The 22,776-nt window shown below is 40.6% G+C and overlaps 1 protein-coding gene across 1 annotated transcript; it reads right to left on the bottom strand.

Annotated features, from left to right (window-relative positions):
* Window positions 1-5: 5 nt before the first annotated feature.
* On the bottom strand, window positions 6-22,571 carry LOC104281550 (chromosome unknown open reading frame, human C7orf31; the record flags this gene model as incomplete). The annotated part of the gene is made up of 10 exons (XM_009879571.1): window positions 22,438-22,571; window positions 16,821-16,997; window positions 13,857-13,928; window positions 7,994-8,023; window positions 6,690-6,874; window positions 4,406-4,496; window positions 3,102-3,202; window positions 2,800-2,891; window positions 661-767; window positions 6-507 (listed from the first exon to the last, which is right to left on the bottom strand). Coding segments are annotated over exons 1-10 (1,491 nt in total), but the record flags the coding sequence as incomplete, so codon positions are not given.
* Window positions 22,572-22,776: the final 205 nt, after the last annotated feature.

Genomic DNA, 22,776 nt, shown 5'->3' with positions numbered 1-22,776 from the left:
TCCCTGAGGTCGTTTGTCTCTCCTCTTATGGAATCATGAAAACATTGTTGTGCTGCTGTCTTAGAGAAGGAATGCTGCAGCTCCAGCAGGGCTGTCTGGCGCTGGGGAACCTCACAGCTAGGGATCCATTCAGGCAGTGCTGTCTCTCTTGACCCATCCTCTGGTCTCCATGCAGACTGACATGCTTCTTCATGACAAAGCTTGTACGATAGCATTCTGCTTTCCTCACTCTTTACATCCAGTGGTAAGCCTGGCTTACTTAGACTAACTGGGTTTTCTTCCCATACCGTGTTTTGATCCAAATGTGTGAGCCCAAAGTCTTTGCAGGAAAGGGAACATGCAGATTTTGGAAGGGATTCAAGTTCAGGCCTTCCTGAAAGCTGCTCCCTGTACAATGCTTCTGTTTGCAATGTGTCAGTGATTTTCTGAAGTTTGTTTTTTTGCGGCCTTGTGTCCAGATAATGAACTTTCTGGTAGCATGTCTGAGGCAGAGTGGTTTGCTCTTGGCTCACATCCCATTTCTGGTCTGTGCTTTCTGTCACTTTATACTGCTGACCTAGACTGGATGCTGTTTTTATTTTACTCAGCATCGTGTCTGAGTAGTTGGCTACAACAGTAGGAACTCTGCCTGAAGGCGAAGGCATCTGAACACTGGAGGACTGCTGTTCTTGCAGGATTGATTCACGGGGACGTCGCCCTTGAAGTAAACGTGCAGTGCGCCCTTCAAGAGGTCTCACTTGTGAGAGACTAGGCAGAAACGTTTCTTTCTATATGGAGGAAGGAGCAGGATTTACACTGTCATCTGAGTCTCTTATTTTAGCAGGGACTGCTTATTTTAACAGACTATTGTCTGAGACTAGTGAAATGGCTCAGTTAGGGGTCTCCCAGGCAAAGGGAAGCAGCCCAGACATTTGTTACTGCCTTGCCACCTAGGGAGCTTAGAATTGGACTTTATGAAAGAACTATGAACTATGAACTACGGAAAAGAAAGTATTCAGCTCCACTCCAATGCATAAGATAAAAATGAGTATAGATATGCTCTCTTCTCCTTTCTTCTATAAACATCTCTCTTCCATTTGTGGTTTCATAATCAATATGATAGTATATATGGCTTGCATTAGTGTGTTTTTAAATTATTTTAGGAATTGTTGCAAGTGGGACTGAGGATGCTCACTGGCATGTTGCTTTTTAGCTCTCTCAGCCACAGGTTGACCCACTGCTTGAATACTATTACCCTGTATTAATCATTTGTACTGTTGAGGCTTCAGATACTGGTGCAGAGTCAAGGCCGCACTGTATAGGAACAGTTACTTCAGCAGTTACTGTGCTGGACAATCCGAGTGTTTGATGTTTAACGTGTGTATGTCTAAAGTGGAATGATGTTGTTCAGATAAATCAGCATGGCCCAGGCCTCTGCCCATCACATTTCAGAAGCCAGAGGGCAATAAAACTGCTCAGTTTTGAATTAATGTAAGCTGCTAGTTTGGATTTTCATTTCCAGAGACCAGCTGTTGAAACTGTTTTTTAAAGTGTTCATCATCATAAAGTGAAACATTTGTTTTTTCATCACACTAGAGAAGAAGCTAGACAGCTTTTCTATTTCAGATACAGGGATTCAATTGTCAGAAAGTTGTAAATGTCGTTTCAAAAGGAATTTCCATACTTGGATTTTTGTTTTTAGTCCAATAGAAAAAAAGCAGGATAATTTGGGATTGTTTTGCCCAGGGCCATTTTTGGACTATAAGAAAATGACAGAATCTTACTTAGTTGCCCCGCTTTTTGTATGTCAGCGCAGTTTGAACCCAGAAGTGCTGTAAAGCCAGCAGTGCCGTGGAAGGGTGAGCAGGAACCCATTCCCTCTGTTTAATCTGCAGAATTGCTTAGTTAGAATACATTAGGTGTTTTTATGTACTCTGCATGACTATGTGCAGGTGTCACTGAATGGCTTAAGCCGTTACAGGTAATGATGCATTAGCAAAAAGCAGCTCAACCTGATTTGCTATGCTTATATACCATGTTATGCTTTGTTTGCCTGAGTAGCATTTAATACAAATACCATCTTTTCACTTTTATACAGGCCACACAGAATAAAAAATTGTTGAAGACAATAAACATGGAGTTTTCCAATAGAGTTTCATACATTCTTTAGAGTAAATCTTTGCATTAAAATAGAATCTGATAATGTTACTGATGTACCCTTAAGGAAAAAAGGCAAATCACTCACATAAATGGAGGAGGATGAATCATAGAAACTCAAACTAAAACTGGTATAGTTAGTAAGGAGGCAATAGCCTGCAATGGTAATAGGTCACTTATCAAATACACAATGTGCAATAAAGACAGTAAGTTGATGAGTTCAGTGGAGTTGTCCTGATTGACACCAGCTGAATATCTAGCCAATGGTTCAGTCTCTGAAGTGCTGCACCATTCACATGAGAGCTGCCAGCTCGTTTTATGGAGACTGTTACTCATACTTCTTAAGGCAAAAGGTCATTTGAATTGCTGTCATGTGTTGGTGGCAACTTTAAATGATAAGATAAAAAATAAGCATATAATCACAATAACTTTCCCCTCTGCAACCCCTGAACAAGTGGTTAATCCCTTACAGAAGTTCTGTCAACCAGCTGTGTCAGGACCGATATAGTATATTGAACTTTTGCCTCTGTTTTAGAGTGAGCCTTGCCCTGTGCTTAAGTATTATCCAAGGGAAGGCTTAATTCTGCTAGCTGAAGCTGGTACTGCTCTTGCCAGTATTACTTGTGGTGGAAGCATGAGATTCTTAGTAAATACAGTACTTACTAGTTCCATGTCTTCACCTAGTTCTCCAGTTAATCTGCCAACTGCTTTCATGTAATAGTTATCCAGGATAAGGGGATTCATAGGACCTCTTCCTTAATGGAGACATATTTTATTGTCACACATTTTTATTGGTTAGGAAAATCAGAATAATGCACAGTCCCCCTGAAAAACCTCAGATAATTTACAGTTTGTGTGGCCTTTGTTACTAATGACAAGAAATTAATTTCTTTGAGAAGTTTAGGCTAACACTTTGTGGTCTTTCATTGCTATACCAAGTGAATTAATTTAACAAAAAAGCTTACCTGTGAAGTCCCGATTGTATGTTGTGATCCCCAGAGCCCTTTCAGTATTTCGTAGCATATTGGCTGTTCTTGAGGAGAGGTTATGTTCTAGCTCTTTAAAAGTGGAGTTAGGGGCCACTATTTTTGGTGGGTTTGGATAGTATGTTTGACCCTTTTGTTCAGCAATCTTAGGAAGCTGAAGGATAAGAAGAAATAGGTAAGGTATAAGGCCTGTGTGTGCTGGATGGAAAAGACTGTTTTACAGGTTTGAAATAACACGTGTCACATCACCCTCCCCTCCCCCAATTATCTGTTTAGTAAATGCTAATAAAATAGAAATGTGGTGGAAAAATGTCTTCAGTACAGTATTAGTGCTTAAGTGGAAGATACAACAGGTACATAAATTCAGTTGAACTCAATTGAAATAACTTGGAATCGAGTTCTCCATGGTAGCCACACCTAGGCAGAACATTACATGCTATATAAGCTTTCTTTTTTAGTTACAGTTACAGACTACTTTAAGATGGACTGCTGCTTATTGTCTCCCTTGCCCCATCCATATGTTTGTGTGTCTACAAAAGATGTATCTTTCTTTGTTCACTGCTATTTTTTCCTACACTATTCATGACTTTTATCTGTCATCAGGCTACATCCCTCCAGGAAGAGAACTAACGTTTAGCCAAGCTGTAGAATAGTAGAAACATGATCATTGATGAACAAATTCACTCTTCTATTTTATGGACCAGCCCAGCCTCCATCATTACACCGGGGAAGGCAAAGTTGGAGTCAAAGACTGTCCACAAAGAGGACATCTATTTTCTTGAAGACATGGAAACAGAGACAACAGCCTGTCCGTACGTTGGGAGGACTTCTGGAGAGGTAAGGAGGAGCAAAGATCTACTGCTGTCCAAACCCATTTCTTTGAAGGGCTTCGGAGTGTAATCTGGGCTTCTGAAGGAAGCCCCTGGCTCCCTCCCCCAAATGTATGGTCAGCAGCTATTATTGCTGCTTCTTTGTGTTCTTCTTACCTCTAGAGCTACTTGGCTAGGTCCTGTGAGAGCTAGTTACTGCTTAAAGGACTTCAGAAACAGAACAGCCTGATAGCTTCTGATCTTCTTTATATATTGCTGAGGTGGCTGAAAACAGTTTCTAAACTTTTCACTATATGTATGCTTGATGCCTAATTCATAGCCTACAAGTGTTCAGAACAGTACAGGAGCTCTCTGTGTAAAAATGACTCCCATGAGAGAGAAGCAGAGAAGTTTAATTAAAAAAAAAAAAAAAAAAGGGGGGGGGGCTTTTGCTTTTTTCTGTATGAACTACATACCTGGAAGTATATGTCCTGTCCCGGCCAGTGCACAGCCGCCTTCTGGGAGTCAGAAGGAATACTGACAACTTCATGCCTATATGGATTACCTATAGGGGAAATATTTAACATGTTCTAATGGAATATCATTGACCAGAATGACATATCAGCATTTTAAGCTGTAGATGTATGCTCACTATAAAGACAGCTGTGATGGTGGAAGAGGTTCTTTCTGTGAGCTGTTGCTAATGTCTTCTACTTTGGGAGACTGACCTTATGGATCTGCAGACAGAACTAATCTTCACTCTTTTGGTACAAAATCAGCAGGGTTAGATCAGATCACTCATTTACCTGGCATAAGTTAACCCCAGCTGTCTTTTTGGAAGCACTCAATGTCGTTATCTGCACCACCAGACCTGCAAGGCTAGTTGTCTCACGCAGAGAGGTGGTGACATGCAGCTGAGGACTGGATCTTATACCAGATAAAGCTGCCTCTGCAGAAAGCCATCTGCTCATGGCCAATTTCAGGAGCTCTGGTTTGATTCACCCACCAACAGGGAAGATTCTTATTGCATTTTCTGTGCCTGATTTTTACAAACAGGAACAACAAACAGATGAATTGTGAAGCTGACTCTGTACTCATAATGTCACCATCAGTGGAATAACTGAGTGCACTAGATGTCTTATAAAAATGAAACTGCAGTGCATTCTTGGAAGAGCTTAATTTCCAACCCTGGTTCTATCACTGCTTTTTCTCTCCAGTCTTTCTGCCTCAGTTTCCCTACTTACCTCACAATGATGCTGTCAGCATTAACTACATCATAGCTACTCTGAGTTTTGTAAAGGTGAGATGTATAAAATGCACAAAGCTTTTAAATACAACCTTCCACTGGTAAAAGTCACCTGAGTGTGGTCTGGGTTATCTGTACTTAACCAGAGATTTCTCCTTCAATCACTGAGAACTGGAGTGTTCTGATCTCAGAGGAAGTCAAACCATGTCAAACCATGAAGTTAAAGTACTTTCTAAGTGCCAGTGTTAGCTGCTGTTAGACAGTAATTCTGAACCTGCTAAGCTTTGCTGGAAATAGGCTTTGGCCTCTGATGGACCTCCTGTTGAGCAAAAATAGGCTTTGTAAGCCGACCTCTACAAATGTTTCTTAAATTGACCAATGATCAATGAAAACTGACTAAAAGTGATTACTCCTCGCATTACACATTCTTTGGGAAGATTTTGGGGTTGGATGAACAAACAGTCCACTAAAAATGGCTCATGTACCCAATTATATACATAACCGTACATCACTGTGCCGATGACTGGGAATGGCAGCTAATTAATGGAAATGGACCTCCTATGTAACATTGTCAGCTTTTACTCTACTGAAAAGCTTCTTACCCATGCCAGCATATGCTTTTTCCATTTCATGCAATTATTGCCAAACCCTTCCTGGCAAGCACTGCCATGGCACAAAGACGTGCTGGCTTTTTCCTGTCCCAAATCCCCCATAACCCTGGGTGGTCAGCAGCTGCCAAGGACTCCTCGTCAGTTCACACAGGTGATCTTTAAAGTCTTCCAAAACAAAGTACCTGTCAAAATCTCAATGCAGTAGAATGTCTCCAGGGAAAAGCAGAATAAGAACAAAAATTTCATGCCCTTTTCCTCCAATATTTTATGTAAAACATTCTCAGGGTAAAATGCTGCTGGGGTTAAAAACAAACACCTCACGATGGCTTACACGCTGTTCTGTAAATAATGAATCTCTAGGGCTTCATCTCAGTCTTCATAAGGGATAAGAAGAGTTGCTTTTTCTCCCTGGACCTTGTTCTACCACCTGTGTAGTGACAAAATGTTTTAAATCATTCAGGTCTCATTTCAGGGGTACCTCTGTTGTCCTCAGCAAAGGTATGGCAGGCATTACTTTGGCTCCCAAACTGCTAGCTTTTGATCCCACTGATGCTTTTTTTTTTTTTTGCTTTCTCTTCCACTGTATTGGACAGTGAAGAATTATTTGTCTGACAGAACAATACCTTAAATGATCCATCTTGCTCTTGTAGGGATTAGCAGCTTGTTCTGATGCTACGAGATGTTCATGTGAGTTGGCTTTATTCATGATTCTCAGTGCTGAAGTATCCTCCATGGAGACTGCAACTATCAGCACATAGAACTCTAATTTAAGCCAAAATGCTTAGCCTGACCACCGATGTATTCAGATTATGGCTCTGTTAAGCTTCAGTAGAAAAGAGGGTGACTTCAATAGTAAGTAAGTTTCAAGAATAAATAGTAAATCAACAGAATACTGTTTTACCTCTGGTCTTCCTCAGAACAACCGCATCAAAAGGCTTGGTAGGGATATTGGGATGAAAAGGCTGATGACTGCTTGCATCAATCCCGGTGTCTCGATCTTCAGGTGATCTGAAGTTTGGGAACACGGCGTACCTAGAGATGTGTGTCTGGTAGGGATGAGAGGTGGGAAATGGCAGGCAGAGTGGTCTTGGGTTGGTTTGAGTTGGCAGGAAGAAGGACAGAAAAAAAGAAAATTTCCTTATTTCACATTTCACAGAGTTTTACCATTAAATATAACACTTTTCAAGAACTGGGAGAGATGTGAGAATCGGAAAGGCAGTATCTTATTTCTTTATTTCCCTCTTGCTTGCACCCTGCAAAGAATTCACTATGATGATTCCCTTGCTGCTTTTGTACATAATCAGTCATACCAGTTCATATTTACTTTTATGTGGCTTAATGGAAGGAAAAGGTGGACTTCTGATTCTTGCACAGCTTCAATTAATAGTAAGTGAGTTTGTGCTTGTGAAATCAAAATTTGCCTTTAAGAAGATGTTTGTTTCTGGGAGGAAGGAGGATAAAGCTAAACTGGTGAGTTTTATGGGATACTGAGAACGGTGATTTCATGAAGTGCCCATGTTCCTGTGGCTGTTCTTTTCAGCTTTCGTTTTTTTTGTGATAGAATAATTAAAAAACTTACTGAAATCAGGGGAATCCTGAAATCTTCTGAGGAAAATGAAAGCAGCGATTTCTTCCAGTAAGAGAGACTAGCAACCTGTTTGGATTCTTCTAAACTTTACCACAACTGCATACAACAGCTTACTGAGAACAAATGCCTTTCCCCAATTGCTTTATAAAGCAAAGTCACAGTCCTATACAGGAGCCAAATTCATTGCATTCCTGAGGCTGTGCATCACGACGTAATGAGATGTCTTACCAGGCTGGGCTTTTCTGAGGCTTCTCTCTCATAAATCTGCTTTATACATACTTTAGATCCCTTAGCTGTGCTTGGTAGATGGTCTAAAACACTTCAATTCACATTAGGTAAAGAGACCATGAACAACACAGCCGAGAAAACCCAATTAGCCCATAGGGAAGTCAGCAAGATGAGTATTTGTTAGGAGTGTGGGTGTGCCAGGCAAACACTACTAACCTGATAAACCTATCATTACATGCTTCATTTGAGAGAGAGTTTTTTAGCTATTTGCATTGCTGCTTCTTATTGTGAAGGAACCTGCCCTGTGCAATTATGGCTGTAAGAGGAACAACTTGACTTTTTATTTCATTAAGGAAAAATAAGATATAATATAGGTGAAATGTACTTACTTAGCCAAACTGTCTGGTGGTTTATGAAGCCTATAATAGGGAAGAAAGATAAGTTACCTGAAGTGACCCACGTTCATTTGCATCTCCCAGATTTTATCTGAATCAGTGCAATCAATATACATTAGGGACAAATCAATATGTAAGCAATGCAGACAACATTCTTACTGGTACCACTCATTCCATGAGGAATGTTATGTGTTGCCAGGTGCCAAACACTGAAAAGGCACTGGGAACAAGTGATGTGCACAGTGTCTTTTTTAAAGGAGCAAGGGAAAAATCTATCCTCTTACGCTTTTGGGTAATAAGTTCTATATTAATTAACAATGGTATGTGCTTAGTAAAAAGAAATCCTTTTATCAGTAATGCAAACAGAAAACCTATCCCGTTTCTACTTGCAGAGAAAATACTTATTCATTCCATGGGGATAAATTATTTATATTTTGCCATGGAGACTTACTTTATGCTTTAAATAAATTTTAAAATAGCAGTCAAAAGAAAACACGAACTTTAAAGGGCAAGAATTTTATCACCGAGGCTAGCTAAGAGTCTCTTGGCGATGGTACCAAGTCAGAAAAATGTCTAGGATTAAAAAATGAATTAATTTGCGTAATGGTTCTTTGTGGTATGATGAAAAAATAATAAAAAAAAATGCCTGAAAGACAATGTTACTGGAATAGTCTAAGTGGTTCACCTGGAGCTCCAAAATCTCATGTATTTCATGAGGAAGCCTTAATTACGAGATCTTGCTTAAAAGGGTCTTTACTGTATATGGGTAGGAGAGGTTGTGTGATGATAGTCTTTTATTTAAGCTTTATTATTTTTACAGTGATCAGACAAAGTTTCTTGATTCTACAAGCTGTATACTAAAATCTTCATATTGCCAAAGCCCCTTGTTTTTCTCAGTGAGGAGAGGGATGTCCCAGGTTCATTCCCAAACAGGAGATGGTGATAACTTCTCAGGGCTCCTCCTCTTGCTCAGTTTGAGGACGGAGCCGTGAAGGATATTAATGGGCCCTACACAGACTCTGTCATTTCAGCCTTGGCTGTTGAACTTGGCAGTTCCTCTGGGAACTCTGTTCCTCCCACAGCTGGGAATTACTCAGTAGCTTGGTTAATGACAGAGCTATGGCATGGGAGCTGCACCCAAGCTCTGTGTTCAAGTCACCTGTGATTCAAGAGCTGCAACTTGGCCACTCAGTCGTTGAATTAGTGTCCATAAAAATAGGTGTTGCACAGTTACAAAGAGGAAATACACCCCCTTGCTCAAAGAATTTAAATACAGTCCTGTGCTTTCTTTCCATACTGGCATGGGTGTTTTGAAGTTCCACTTGAAGTGCCAGATCAATTTTGTTCCCGTGTTCTGATACAACATGCAGGAGTTGTGCATTTCATTGTGAAACCTGTGCTGTGATGCCGTGGGTCTCAGTGCAATCAACATGAGGTGTGAGATCTCACAAATTACCATGCCAGCATAACTCATGCCTTAACTGAGTTGAACAAAATATCTACTTTTAATGTATGATGCTACAAAGATAACAGGACTTAATCATAAGTGTTGGATTCTGACAACCATTTGTACATTGTTACATTTATAACGACCTAGGATTCTGATTTAAACTTTGTATCTGTCTTGAAAAAAGGAACGCTTTTACAGAAACAGCCATACTTATAGACCAGCAATCTTTAAAAGTTTCTTCCACAGGTAGTTCTAATTGATTTTCCATTTCTATAGTTAAAACTGGTGCTGTATGTTTACTGGTGCTGTAGACATGAAAGAAAATACTGCTTAGTATTTATTGCCAATTCATGTGGTGTTACAATATTTCAATTGTAGGATACAATATTGTACAATTGTAACACCATGTGAATTGAAAATAAACACTAAGAAGGATTTCAATTTCCATCTATTCCATTGTGTTACAATGTGAATTTTTACAGTCTTCATTGCATTCATTGGACATATTCCTGATACAAATATGCAAAAATAAGGACAGTGTCTGCTTTGTGCTCTGGCATGGCAGAACTACTTCAGTGCCTTTGTAGAGCACTTTTTATTATAACATCTAAACTTAAGGCAGCAATAAAATAAGGATGAACATGCATTTTCATGACTCTGCCATGAGTTAGAATAAGTTTTGTGAGCTCAGGTTGTAAGAGCCAGCAAAGCTTTGCATTTTCAAAGGTGTTTAGAGTCTTCCCTGTATTTTTAAAACTCAAACTGAGTAATCAAGCCTGAAATCACCCAGAATGTATAGAAAAGTAGAGCTCTGGCTGAAAAGGAAGAAAGGAATAACAGCTTTTCCAAATTTGACACTGAGATGCTTTCAACTGGAGTTCTAGTAGACTTTTGCTGGAGCCTGACCATATCATACAAGAAACAGTTGCTAATTATTATGCTACCTGCCCCTTTATGTTCAGTCCACAGAGGATATGGAATCTATCAGTCTCTTGAAAAGGAGTCAGACTTAAGATGGAGGGACTTATACTCCAAGTTTGGAAAGCCCCAGAACAAATCCAGGCAGTGGTCCAGATGGACACCATCCCATTTCCCTAGCAATGAGTGTACTGTGGGCACTCATCAAACACGTCTTGATAAAATAGGCATAAACCAAGTTTAATGTGAGGGAAAGTATCCTTATGGGAACACTGGCTTCGCCTCCAGTAGTTCTGCAGCTCCCCTCCTTATGTAGGGCCGAGCACTTGGTGCAGGGACACACTTGTTCAGTAATGGTAATACAAGACACATTGGAACCTGTGTGACCTTCATGAGGAGTTCCCACTTCCCACCATTTTTCTACTCTCCGACACATTGTAGGAGCCTCTGAAGGCTCTCTGTTTCTTCTTTCAGGTGTGATTTTGTGTGGGGAGTGACACAGTGTGGGGAGTGACACAGTGTGGGGAGCCTCATGACCTTCAGCTGCTTTTCTAGATCAGGCCAGAAAACTTTTTTGCTGCTCTTTCCTATTAATTTCCCACGTACTCAATAAATTATTAAGAAAATAAGATTCATGACTCTTGCCAGTTTTAATAGGAAGGAAATTATGACTGGAGAATAAAATGTTTCACATATGTAAATTGGCTTTCCCTGCAGCCCTTTGTTCTTTCAAAGGGAGGCACTCAGTTATCTGCCTAACCTTAAAACCTGCTTGGTCAAGGAGCTGCAGGTCAGGGAACCACCAGGGGTTGGGGAGCTGGGGGACAGCCAGAGGAATGGAAGTGCTGTGTGACATGATAAACAGTGAAAGTAGATTAAAACCCACATGGAAAAAAGCCAGTGTTCATTCATTCTGTGCTGTCCCTGAACACACTGAAAACCTCATTGGTGTCATTTGTCTTTGGAAGGACAACTGCAAATGTTGTAGCCTGATGTAGAGCATGTGTGTGTATAACTAGGGTTCTTGGCAATAGTTGAAGGGTGTTTTTCAAGATCTTTCAGGATTTTGCAGTCTTGTTTGGTGTGAACTTGAGGACTCCTTACACGTTTAGATGGGAGGAGGCAACCACTTTTCTCCAGTACATTTGACTGGGAGAGCACATGTGTGTGGCCCACTGCTAACGCACTTACAAAAGCACATCTGCACAACCCCAGTGATTCGTTCTAGTGCAAAACTGCACAAGGATATGTAGTGTGCCTACTTAAGGCAAAGGCATAGTTGTCCCATGAAAGTGTATAGAGTTACTGCAAATGCCTGGTAATTCATTTCCCACAAAAGACAGTAATGGCTCAAAGGAGCCCTCACAGGCTATAAGGTAAATAAACTGAGTGTTAATAGCTCCCTGGTAGGCCTGCAGAGCACCATTCAGAGGGTATTTTTCACGAAAGGTTCCATGTGGCTGTCACTGCTTAATAGTCCCTGACAGCAGGAAGAGTATTTGCTCTGAAAGACCTTGGACTAGGAACGTGGAAGATTTTTTTTTAATGTGTTTCACTTTTTGTTTTAAAGGATATATTCTTTCCTTCAATTGAAAAGTCTTTCAAAGACCGAGAAAATACAGTCTTACAGGAAAAGAAAATGCTCAAACTAGGGCAAAACATAGACCATAAAATATGTTTAGAGACCCAGCATGTTTCAGGTTAAGATGTGAGTGCAAAATAAGGGAGAAGTATACCAATGTGCTCTTGATCAAATATTCAGAGTCCAAGGTTGTGCACTTTTCAGTATGTACAGGGGCAGAGTTTGATTTGCTCCTGTGTAAAACCTCCTTCCTCCTTATACAGCTAGCACAAAGGCATAGAGTCACGGCAGTCCGTGGTTGCTTCCTTAAGAGGAAGCAACCTTAGGAAATCCCTAAAAGCTGTTGTGATGTCTACCTCAGCCTGTGTACATGGATGATCCGTTCTGGTGAGCAATTGGCACGAGGAACGCTCTTGCTATGTAGTGAATGGGTCCCAGAGCATCCTTAACCAAGAAACATTTGAGGCTGGCCAGCCTGGGAATTACTGAATACACAGCAGGGCTCCTAACTCATGCGAAGCACAGTTTTTATTTTTACTCCACAATTTGCCTGTGTTTCTGCTGTTTCAGGGAGACCAATATAAATGTCATGTGACAGGACACTTATTTGACTAGCTAGTCACAGTGGACCATGTTGTTCCTCAGCATCATTCCACTGCAGTCAATGGAGTTTTCTTGGGGATGGATTAGGTAATGAAACAGAACCACCCATCTTGACTGTGCAACATGAGAGTCCCCGCTTTGCATGGATGCTGGTTTTAAAACAACTTTAAAAGTGCTCTGTTGTCTTCAAAAGTGCACGGGCCAGTTCTTGTCACTTAGTGCTTAGCAAACTTAGACAAGAAACTTGCAGCGAAACTTCCTACTTCCTTGTAGCTTGTAATCAAATTCTGCAGAAGTAGCACAGCCAATGCCTCTAATGTGCATTGCTGGTCAAAGGCCATCAGCTGTCCCAGTAAAAAGGAATTTTGGCTTGTATGCTCTTGTAGGTAACCACACTCACTTCTGCTTGTGCTGCATGCTCTTACGAGGTAATAACGAGAGCAGCCTGCAAAAAGCAGTGGATTACAAAGAGCAGGGTTGCAGGGTTCTTTGTGTAGCTTCTGTGGCCTGCATACAATTAGCTCTTCTGCTTTTCTAGGGTGTCTGAGTTTATACAAAATAGGGAGCAGGTACTTCATGTGCAAAGAGGCTAAAGGGAGAGTGGTGGGCTCAAACAATGCACCTCACAGCCCTATAAAGATAACCGAGAAATTGTCACAGAATTATTCTCAGGTTTCTAATATGTTCTAGTTAACAATGCTAGGTGTAACTTGTTCATCTTCTGCTTTTGAAGAATTTACATTTACACTTTAAATGACCTTAATCTAAAATCTTGGTAGTTTGATCAAATTTAAGCGTTTTGCTGTTGCCATCAAGTGGCGAAATGTTGGATTGCAGCACTCCAGCAGCATCCAAATTCACTCGATCTGGTTGGTATACCTTGAACAGCAGCAGTGAGAAAAATAATCCTTGCCAAGCCTCCTCCAAAAATGTATCTACATGTATATATATACCAGAAAAATGGACTAAAATACACATGATGTCACGGTTACTTGAGTTACTTCAGTTGAATCTGGATTCTAACTGCTAGAAAGGCTAATATTTTTGAGTATTACAAGTTGATAAATATGGACAACCTGTAAAGCAAACTCAGAGACCCTTGTTGAGGGGGTACAACGCCATATTCTGAATTTCCTTCCCAACTGTGTTTGTTCTCCTTTGTTACTAGCAACGGCCCTTCAGATTTCGTATCATATCTGCATTTCATATCATATGTGCATAATATCACCAGAGTGGAATGAATATTCAGTTTGCTGTTACATTCACTAAACTCACAGTCTGGTTAACGCACAGTTTAAACTTACAGTTCATCATTCATATACATATCACTGTTTTTCAGCTGGGTGATGTCACAGTGCTGCTCAGTGGGGAGGACTCTGTGCAAAGAGAAAGCATAAATGTAGACAGCCTATGCTCTATTTATTTATAAAAATCCAAATCAATTTATATGTTTTTGTCTTGATTTTTTCAGATAAGCCTTAATATCAAAACTCATAGATGTTGCTGGTGTGGAAATCTATCCTCAGTTTCAAAATCTAAGTCCTGCAGGGCAGGATTTTGAGAGGTGCTGAGCACCCATGCCTGAATCCAAAGTTCCTGAGAACACTGAGCGTTTCCCTCTCTGAAGGCCTGGCCCTTACAGCCCCTCACCACACACCCCTAACACTCAGTAGGAGCTGTGGGAATGCCTTGAATGGGTGCAGGTTCCATCTTTTGATCCCATAAGCAGTTAAGTTATTCCTACATTATGGGGATCACTTTCAGCCAATGGGCTCCCAGAATCCAGCCAAACTGCATGGTCCTTACCACTGAAAAGAATCTGATGAGAAGACAGCACCATACCTGTCTTTGAGTGTAAACAATGGAAACCAAATCAGTTGTTAGTATGGGAGATCAGGTTAAAAAAAAACCACAAACAACCCACAACAGAAAAGAGAGCAAATAGAGGTGCGAAAATGAAGGAAATGCAGTTGGAAAAAAAATCAGCCGTCACCAGTAAGATTTTCCTGGTATTAGAAATAGCCTTATAGTTCTGACCTGGCCTTGCTGAAGCTGAGCTTGACCCAAAGGTCAATCACGTGTCTGTTGCTGAAAGGAATGGGTGGCCTTAATTGCATGGCTGAAGAAGAGATGTTGGCTGCAGGAAAGGGAGAGAAATGATGCTGAATCAGAAGGGATTGGTTTGGCTTTTATGGCTGTCTCAATGGGCTGCCAAGGCTCGCGGGTTATAGCACAGTCCAACAAGGAATATGCTCACAATACTCAGGGTCTAATCATGAGTTCAGAATTGTCTTTTCTTTCTTCTTTAAGCACTATCCCACATGAGCACTGTCCAGTGTGTAATGTGTAATGGGTGCTGTCAGTTGAGCAATGTGGGCATCTATGATCAGACCTCGCCTTCCAGCTCGCATGCAAGGCTGTGATATGAACATATTTATTTAGGCTTCTCATACTTCCCCTGCAGAAATTTGTGCCAGTGATATCAGAGGCACAGCCACAAAAATACTTCATTTGCATCTTGCTCACTTCAGCTTTCTCCTCTATGATTGTTTGCACTAGAGTAAATTCCTAATTAATTTCCAGCCTGTGTCTCTTGTAGGTTTCACTGAGATCAGTGAAGTTGGTGCCATTGGGGATACTGTAGCTCCTGCTACTTACCTAGAGGCTAATCTGTGTAATACAGAAACTTAGTGTGGAGGAAAGGCTACTCTATTTTGCCCCTACAATAGCACTATCAGGATTGTGACATCTGGCTATGCTCTGAACAGCTCTTCTGTAGTATCACTTTACTGTGAGAGTTGCCTAAGACAAACAAGAAATGGATGTCATGAACATGCGTTTATAAAGTCTGGTGTGGTCCCACTTCGAGTACTCTGTGCAGTTTTGGGTGCCTCAATATAAGGACATCAAACTATTAGAGTGTCCGGAGGAGGGCACCCAAGATAGTGAAAGGACTTGAGGGCAAGACTTATGAGGAGCAGTTGAGGTCACTTGATTTGTTCAGCTTGGAGAGGAGAAAGCTGAGGGGTGATCTCAGCATTGTCTATAAATTCCTCAAGAGGGGCAGCGGAGGGGAAGGTGCTGTTCTCCTCTCTGTGGTGATAAGCCACAGGAAATGGAATTGAAGCTGCCTCAGGGGAAGTTCAGGGTGGACATTACGAGAAGGTTCTTCCCTGAGAGGGCAGTTGGTCACTAGAACAGGCTCCCAAGGGAAGCTGACACTGCACCAAGCCTGTCAGAGTTCAAGGAGTGTCTGGACGATGCTCTTAGTCATACTGTTTAGGTAGTCCTGCGAGGAGGAGGGAGTTGGACTTGATGATCCTTATAGGTCCCTTCCAAATCGAGATATTCTATGATTCTATGATCATTTTACAGAGAGCCTAGTTCATAACGCAGACAGGAAAGTCTCTTTCCAGTCTTTGAGTCATGTTTTAACCCTTGGACAGCACACAAGTGCCTAGTCTTCATCTTCAATTCCTGTTCTCCAGGGAAGCCTGCAGGGCTGTCCTTGAACTTCTCCAAGTCAGCCCTAAGCAGCAGCATGTTCTGCCTTCAAAGCTTTTCCGTATGTCAGTAATTGTGATTTGAAACCTACCTGAGTATCTCAGCAACAGAGATTTGGCATCATCGTTTGCCTGTCTATCTGTCAGCTAGTAAGTCTTTTGGTTTTGTTTTGTTTTGACTAATGCCATCATGGTGAAAAAGAAGTTTTGGAGCTGGTTTCAGTGGAAATGGCACCAACCCCAATATATTCTAGAGAAGAAATTTGTTGTGGGAAGAGGCTAGGAGAAGGAACCCTGAGTCAGAATGCATACCCCAGAACTCTTCCCCTCATCTGTTGTCTAGATGGTTCTCTTCTGAAAAAACTGAACACTGACTTTTCATGTTTATGCCTATGGGATTTGTGGATGCTGAGGATCGGTTTAAGTTAGGCCAGTAGTGATATTTTTAAGGTCAGAAAGGGTGTTTGGGACAACGCCCAACAGTAAATAATTATCAAATGATGTGCAAAGAATAAATATGGTCATTTGGAACTTTAAGTGTTTCAGTGAAAATACTGTGCAGAGATTTGTGGGTACCAGTATATTCCCACATTAATATTTAGGGCAATGTGAAAAAGGTAGAAGCTTAAGTTGCCCATTTTTGGAATGCAGATATTTGCATGTCTTGGTCTACATTGCTGTCTAACCTGTTAGCTGTCTGTTGCTGCTCTTGTTAAAAACCCATCACTTAAACATTTTGACTGTGAGAGTATTTGTCTAGCCTACCTTGGCCAAGGGTCTACACCACTACCGTAATGTTGATGTACTTTAATAAAAGTACGTGGAGACTTTTTCTTTGCCCTGTGGTCTTCTGGAAATACAGGTAGTGCAATTCCTCCATGCTCCCTTTCTGCTCCCCAGGGTAGCTTGCAGCAGTGAAAGGCTTCCCTGAACTCTTTATATCTGAAAAGGAAAAACCAAATCCAAAATGTCCTTTAACGGCAGCAACAGCGATGGTTACTTGAAATCTTTTAAACAATGACAACTTGGCTTTATTTTGTTGGCTCTGAGTTACTCAGTCTTATTCTGGGTAACGCTATTATGGTGAGCTGGCACTAGAAGAAGTAAGTACAATGGTGATTGGCAATTGCTTAATGAAGGTTGAATCAAGTCTATTACGTTTTGATCAGTGAGAGAAAGAAAGAAGCTGATAGATAAGTGCAGCATGTAGATCTCACAGTGTAATCAATCAGCTGCCAGCATGTAGATACCTGCACTGTCCCTTCACTACTACGTAAGTGGCATATGGACAGCAAATATATGCAGCGGCACAGATGGAAGCTTTAGCATCTAATTCTCACTGATTTCAGATTTGTTGTTTGTGTCTTTCAAAACCTCCCCTCTCCATCTCTCGAGAGGAGAGAAATGTTACTGTTTAGTAGCTGTAATTCACACTGAATGCAAGCTGTGTCAAGCACTTCACATGCTGAGGATATTCAGTACATTTCCATACATCTGTGTCATATGAAATCAAGCATTTCAATGTGTTTAGATGCATGTTCACCTCACATGGTTTTGGTTTACAGTGTTGTAAAGATGGACACCAAACTCACTGAGAATTTAAAGCTTCTGTTTCTTTTGGGTGGCAGCAGTTTTACAGTCAGGAGAACACATGCACAGCTGACTGTCTTCCTGTTAAGGAGATAAGTCCTGCGAGGAGCAGGGAGTTGGACTCAATGATCCTTATGGGTCCCTTTGAATTTGAGATATTCTATAATTCTATGATCTCATCAGAGCCAAAAAGTGATTTAAATTTGACTTAGTTGTCCAGGATTTTCTGAAAACCTTATCAAGGAAGTAATTAACTGTTCTGGTATGTGATGGGGATGGTCACCCTCGGGATGTTTTACTGGTGTGCTGTCTTCATTCATATGAAACCAGAGGGAGTCATATTTAGGTGAATGGGGTTGGGAACCAGCATCCACATCTGTGTTTGTTGTCTGTCCTTCCATCACAGAGTGGCCCCAATTCTTGCTTTAGCTAGACCTCATCTGTACTACCATCCTTTTCTGATATTGGATGTTTGTTTACTGATGAGTGAAGCAGCTGGACATGGCTGCAGATCAGCAGGAGTGCTTTTGTTGACAGTGGTATAGCCACTGCACTGCTCTCACAACAGAGGCTGTGGTGAATCATGCAGATATTCCAACTTGCTCCCAGTTATCTTGGGTTTCTCTGTCCCGTGCTCCAAAGTATGGTGTTGCTCTAGGTTTCCAGATGTGTGATTCCTGATGGAGCGATAGGTATCAGCTAAAGAAATCCCTGTTTAAGCAGAGATGTTGTTAATCTTTGTTAATGTTGATCATTACTTTGGAGATGGAGCGAGAGGGTGTTTTTTATTAAACCATACTGGGAAAAAGTGCCACTCTGCAGGTACTAGCTAGATTCAGGCTTATGGTGTTTTTTAGGTGCAAGGCCGCCCTAATTCTGACTTCATCTTACATTGATTCAAAGGTAGAATAACATCCCTGAGCCCACATCTCCTAAAACATGAGGGGAAATAGGCTTGTTATTATGTGAGCATTTCAGTGAGCATTACAGTCCTGACCTCGTTATGAGTATAGGCTTTTAAGGAAGAAAAAATAATGGCTACAAAACCTTTTCCTCAGAGTACATTTAGACTCCGTGGCAGAGTCCTAGATATCTAAACAGATCTCAGGGAAATCTATGGGAGAGATCATGATCTACAAGACCCAGGCAGTGCTTCTGTGTTGTGCTTTGTTCTCTGTTTTTGTGGCAGTGCAGTGCCCTCCTATCGTGTAGTTCCATCTGTGTGGTTCAGCACCACTCTGCTGCTGCCTGATGCTGTTACCTTTCTCCATTTTGCCAGGGTGCAAAGGGCTATATGTATTGTACGATGAACCAAAATAAGAATCTGATGTGCCTTAGATTGTCAGAGAGCTTTCCTGTTTTTTGGTTTCTGAAGGAACTCAAGCATCAATTTCTTAAGTTCTTTCTAAAGCCTCATTTCCCCTTCCTGAAAGTAGGCAGTCAGATGCCAAGTCACCTGCATGGCTGTGGTGTTTGTATTCATTAAGCTGACTCTCACTGGAAACATTAATAAATCATTCCTGTTGACTGCTATCGATAGGTTACTAAGTTGCAGAACAACCACTTTATCTTAGACAGAAAATAGAAGCATTGCACACATGGGTCTGATCATCCATTCTGCCCAAACAGGACGTTGTTAAGCTTAAAATGTTTCCAAGTCTCCTTCTCACAAAGAAACATTTATAGGTGATACTGATCCAGTGATATTGAAGATCTCAGGGACACAGAAAAAAAACGGCTCTGTCCAGAGACTATCAAATGAGGGCTAGGGTGAACAAGGTTTTAAAGAGTGTATCATGAACAATCCTTAAGAGTCTCAGAAGTACAGTCAATGATTTAATAGAGACTATTACCATTTCTGACTTCCACAATTGTAGATTTATTCTGAATTCTGACAGCCAACTTCCACCTTTCTGGCTCTTTGATCTGACAAAAAAAACCAACCCCCCAAAAAGGTAGCTAACATTCTGGGATCAGAACATTAGTTCACTAGTTACATTTTTCCCTTCAAATTTGTTTTGTTGTGGGGACCTCAAACCAGAGTGCATGAATACAGTGTCTTAGATTGTGAGCTTCTGCAGGGCTCCAGTAATTGATTTGATCAGTGCATGAAGCCAAGACATCTGAGGGGGTGTGTTGCCAACAGCTTCCAGAAGGTCTGTGGAAAGAGAGTTCTTAGAGGGATAGGATTAGTACCTGCCTCTGTGTGAGTTCCATAGGGTGTATTCACAGTGGCGTTTTAATTTGGGTCAGGAGTGCACTTTTGATGTGAATCTCCCAATGGTCTCTATTTTGCACTGCCTTGAACTTGCAGTACATGTACTGGGATGAAATTAACTGGAAGATGTGCTCCAAGAATGCACCAGGAGGGCACCACAGCCACAAATGGACCTTCAGTCCCTAGAATCCCGCTAGAAGTGATACAAAATAAAGAGCACCTGAAATGCATGTTTTCTCTACCTCAGAGCCTCGACACCAACTGTTTCACTCTACACATCTTCTCCTGTAGTCCACAATACTTGCCAGCACAGACATAGTCACTGAGCAACATACTGATTTGGAATTCAGTGAATTTTTTAGGGGGTGGGAATAGCTGAACTTTTTTTCTGATTAATTCTTGCCCAATAAACATATAAATAATTATGTACATCATCTTAGTATATCAACACTGAATCTGACTATCTGATCATAGGGTAAAATCCTTAGAGTAACTTCTTTGTGTATATATAACCTCACATTATACAAATACACCAATGTGCCTTTGGTTATTCATGGGCACTGTTTATCAATGCAAATCACAGAATCACAGAATGGTCAGGGTTGGAAGGGACCTCTGGAGATCATCTAGTCCAACCCCCCTGCCAGAGCAGGTTGCACAGGACAGCATCCAGGCGGGTCTTGGATGTCTCCAGAGTGGGAGACTCCACAACCTCTCTGGGCAGCCTGTTCCACTCTCAAAGTAAAGAAGTTCCTCCTCATGTTAAGATGGAACTTCCTATATTCAAGTTTGTGCCCGTTACCTCTTGTCCTATCACTGGGCACCACTGAAAAAAGACTGTTCCCATCCTCCTGGCACCCTCCCTTTAAGTATTTATAAGCATTAATAAGATCCCCCCTCAGTCGTCTTTTCTCTAAACTAAAAAGACGCAAGTACCTCAGCCTTACCAAATATTGGTAACAAATACTCTAGTCCAAGATGATAATGTAATAAAATTAATGGATGAATATTTTTCAAAGCTGAGGGCAACTGTGTTCTCTTTATTTATTTGCTTGTAATTATGTAACTAGAAAAAAATGCACCATTTAAAAAACAGGTATGATATTGTAAAACATGCTGTCATCTTTTCCGGTATAAAGTGGTGCGTTCATGTGAGTGTACATTTCCTTTGGCAGGAAAATGTAGCTTACGGTCTGTATTACAAGACAGATTTTCCAGAGAAAAGAAATGTTACGACTTGGCCATGCTTATTTCTTGTTTGTGTTTCAGTGTTGGGTCTAACATAGTTGTCATTGGAAAAATGCTTTGCTGGTGCATTTAGATCCTGACATTGCAGTCCATTCTGTTACGACTTGGCCATGCTTATTTCTTGTTTGTGTTTCAGTGTTGGGTCTAACATAGTTGTCATCGGAAAAATGCTTTGCTGGTGCATTTCCTGACATTGCAGTCCATTCTAAGCTTAATTTTTCCTTTTGCTTGGTATCCCGTGCAGCCAACATGAATGTTTCCTATACATTCACTAAAATGTAGATAAGGCCTATAATGCAGTAAACTTTCAAGTCTGTCATCAGTTAAAACAGTTCAGATGGAAACTCACCCAAATTCTTGTAATGCAAGGAATAAAAAAAAAATCCCCTTGCCTCAGGGAAGAGTTGTAAGTGGGAGGCATCAAGACACAGTTTGACAAGTGTGATAATCCAGTAATATCAAAATACTCGGACTGGAATTCAGATGTTGGATATGAGACATGACAAATAATGGAAGAAGTTAGCAGTAGTAGTAAATCAGAAGGCTGTCAGTAAGATGGAAACTAAGAATTGATTTTGCTAACAAAAGAGATAAAATCTCACGTGAAAGAACACTGGGAGACTTGAGGCTACCTCTGGAATCTGTTATGTATGTAAACAATAGAAATTTAGATAAAGAAAAAAATCTGTCATGAGCACTGAGCAGCATGGAGGTTCAGCTTTCCAGAACTTTAAAAACTGCAGGAATTCTGCCATATTCTGTCCCCTAGGTAACAGTATAATTGGACCTGTAAATTATAGCAAAAATGCATTGGTTCCTGAAACTTCCTGATTACACACTGATGATTACGAAAGCAAAATGCAGGCTTCCTGTAATTTTAATTTTAATTTTAAAGTTTATCTCAGTAATTCTACGTCAACCTGTAATCTAGGAAAAAAAAAAAAGGTTCAAAACAGGAGCAGATCAAAGAATAACATGATAAATGTTGGTGATTGGTTTGTGAGATATGATAATTTGTTCCAAATTAGAAATACAATATACATGTTGTTTTCATTCTTTATGAAAGCTATTTCAAGAGATTTTGAGTCCTAAAGCCACAGTATAACGTATTTTAGAAGTCTTGTTTTCAGGTGTAATCAACATATTTCCCAGGTAACTGACAGACTATCACACAAAGCAGAAAACATTTTGTTTCATTAAAAAAAAAAAAGAAAAAAAATGTGTCTTGATGGAAAAACATAACTATTAGAAAATACTTTTGGTAGTAGCAAGTGGATATCAAATACTTTTAATGGAGCCATTTACCTTTTTGAGTTCTGTTCTTACCTGTCTTGTGAGACAGTTGGACGAGAAGGAATTTGAAGTGGAGTTAGTACCTCATTGGACTCAAAGGTTCTTGATAGGATTTCATTTCCCTCAATTTCTCTATAGCAGTGAGGCAGGTCATGCAGCAGCATCATGTTTCATATATGAGCTTCTAGGGGAAGATATAGGGATAAAATACCAAATATCAAAGGTTTTGTTGGTGCACCTGGATGCTAAGGAGGAAACATAGATGAATTCTGCCTAATTCTGGCAAGTGTCAACAGGAAACAATGGTTGCTTTTACTACTGCTACTGGTTATTTGTTCCAGGTTACAAAATAAAACCAAAAAAAAAGAGGCA

The sequence above is a fragment of the Charadrius vociferus genome, unplaced genomic scaffold (assembly GCF_000708025.1).
Source record: "Charadrius vociferus isolate BGI_N301 unplaced genomic scaffold, ASM70802v2 scaffold262, whole genome shotgun sequence".
In the NCBI taxonomy this organism is placed as follows: domain Eukaryota; kingdom Metazoa; phylum Chordata; class Aves; order Charadriiformes; family Charadriidae; genus Charadrius; species Charadrius vociferus.
This window is presented reverse-complemented; position numbering and strand designations above follow the sequence as displayed.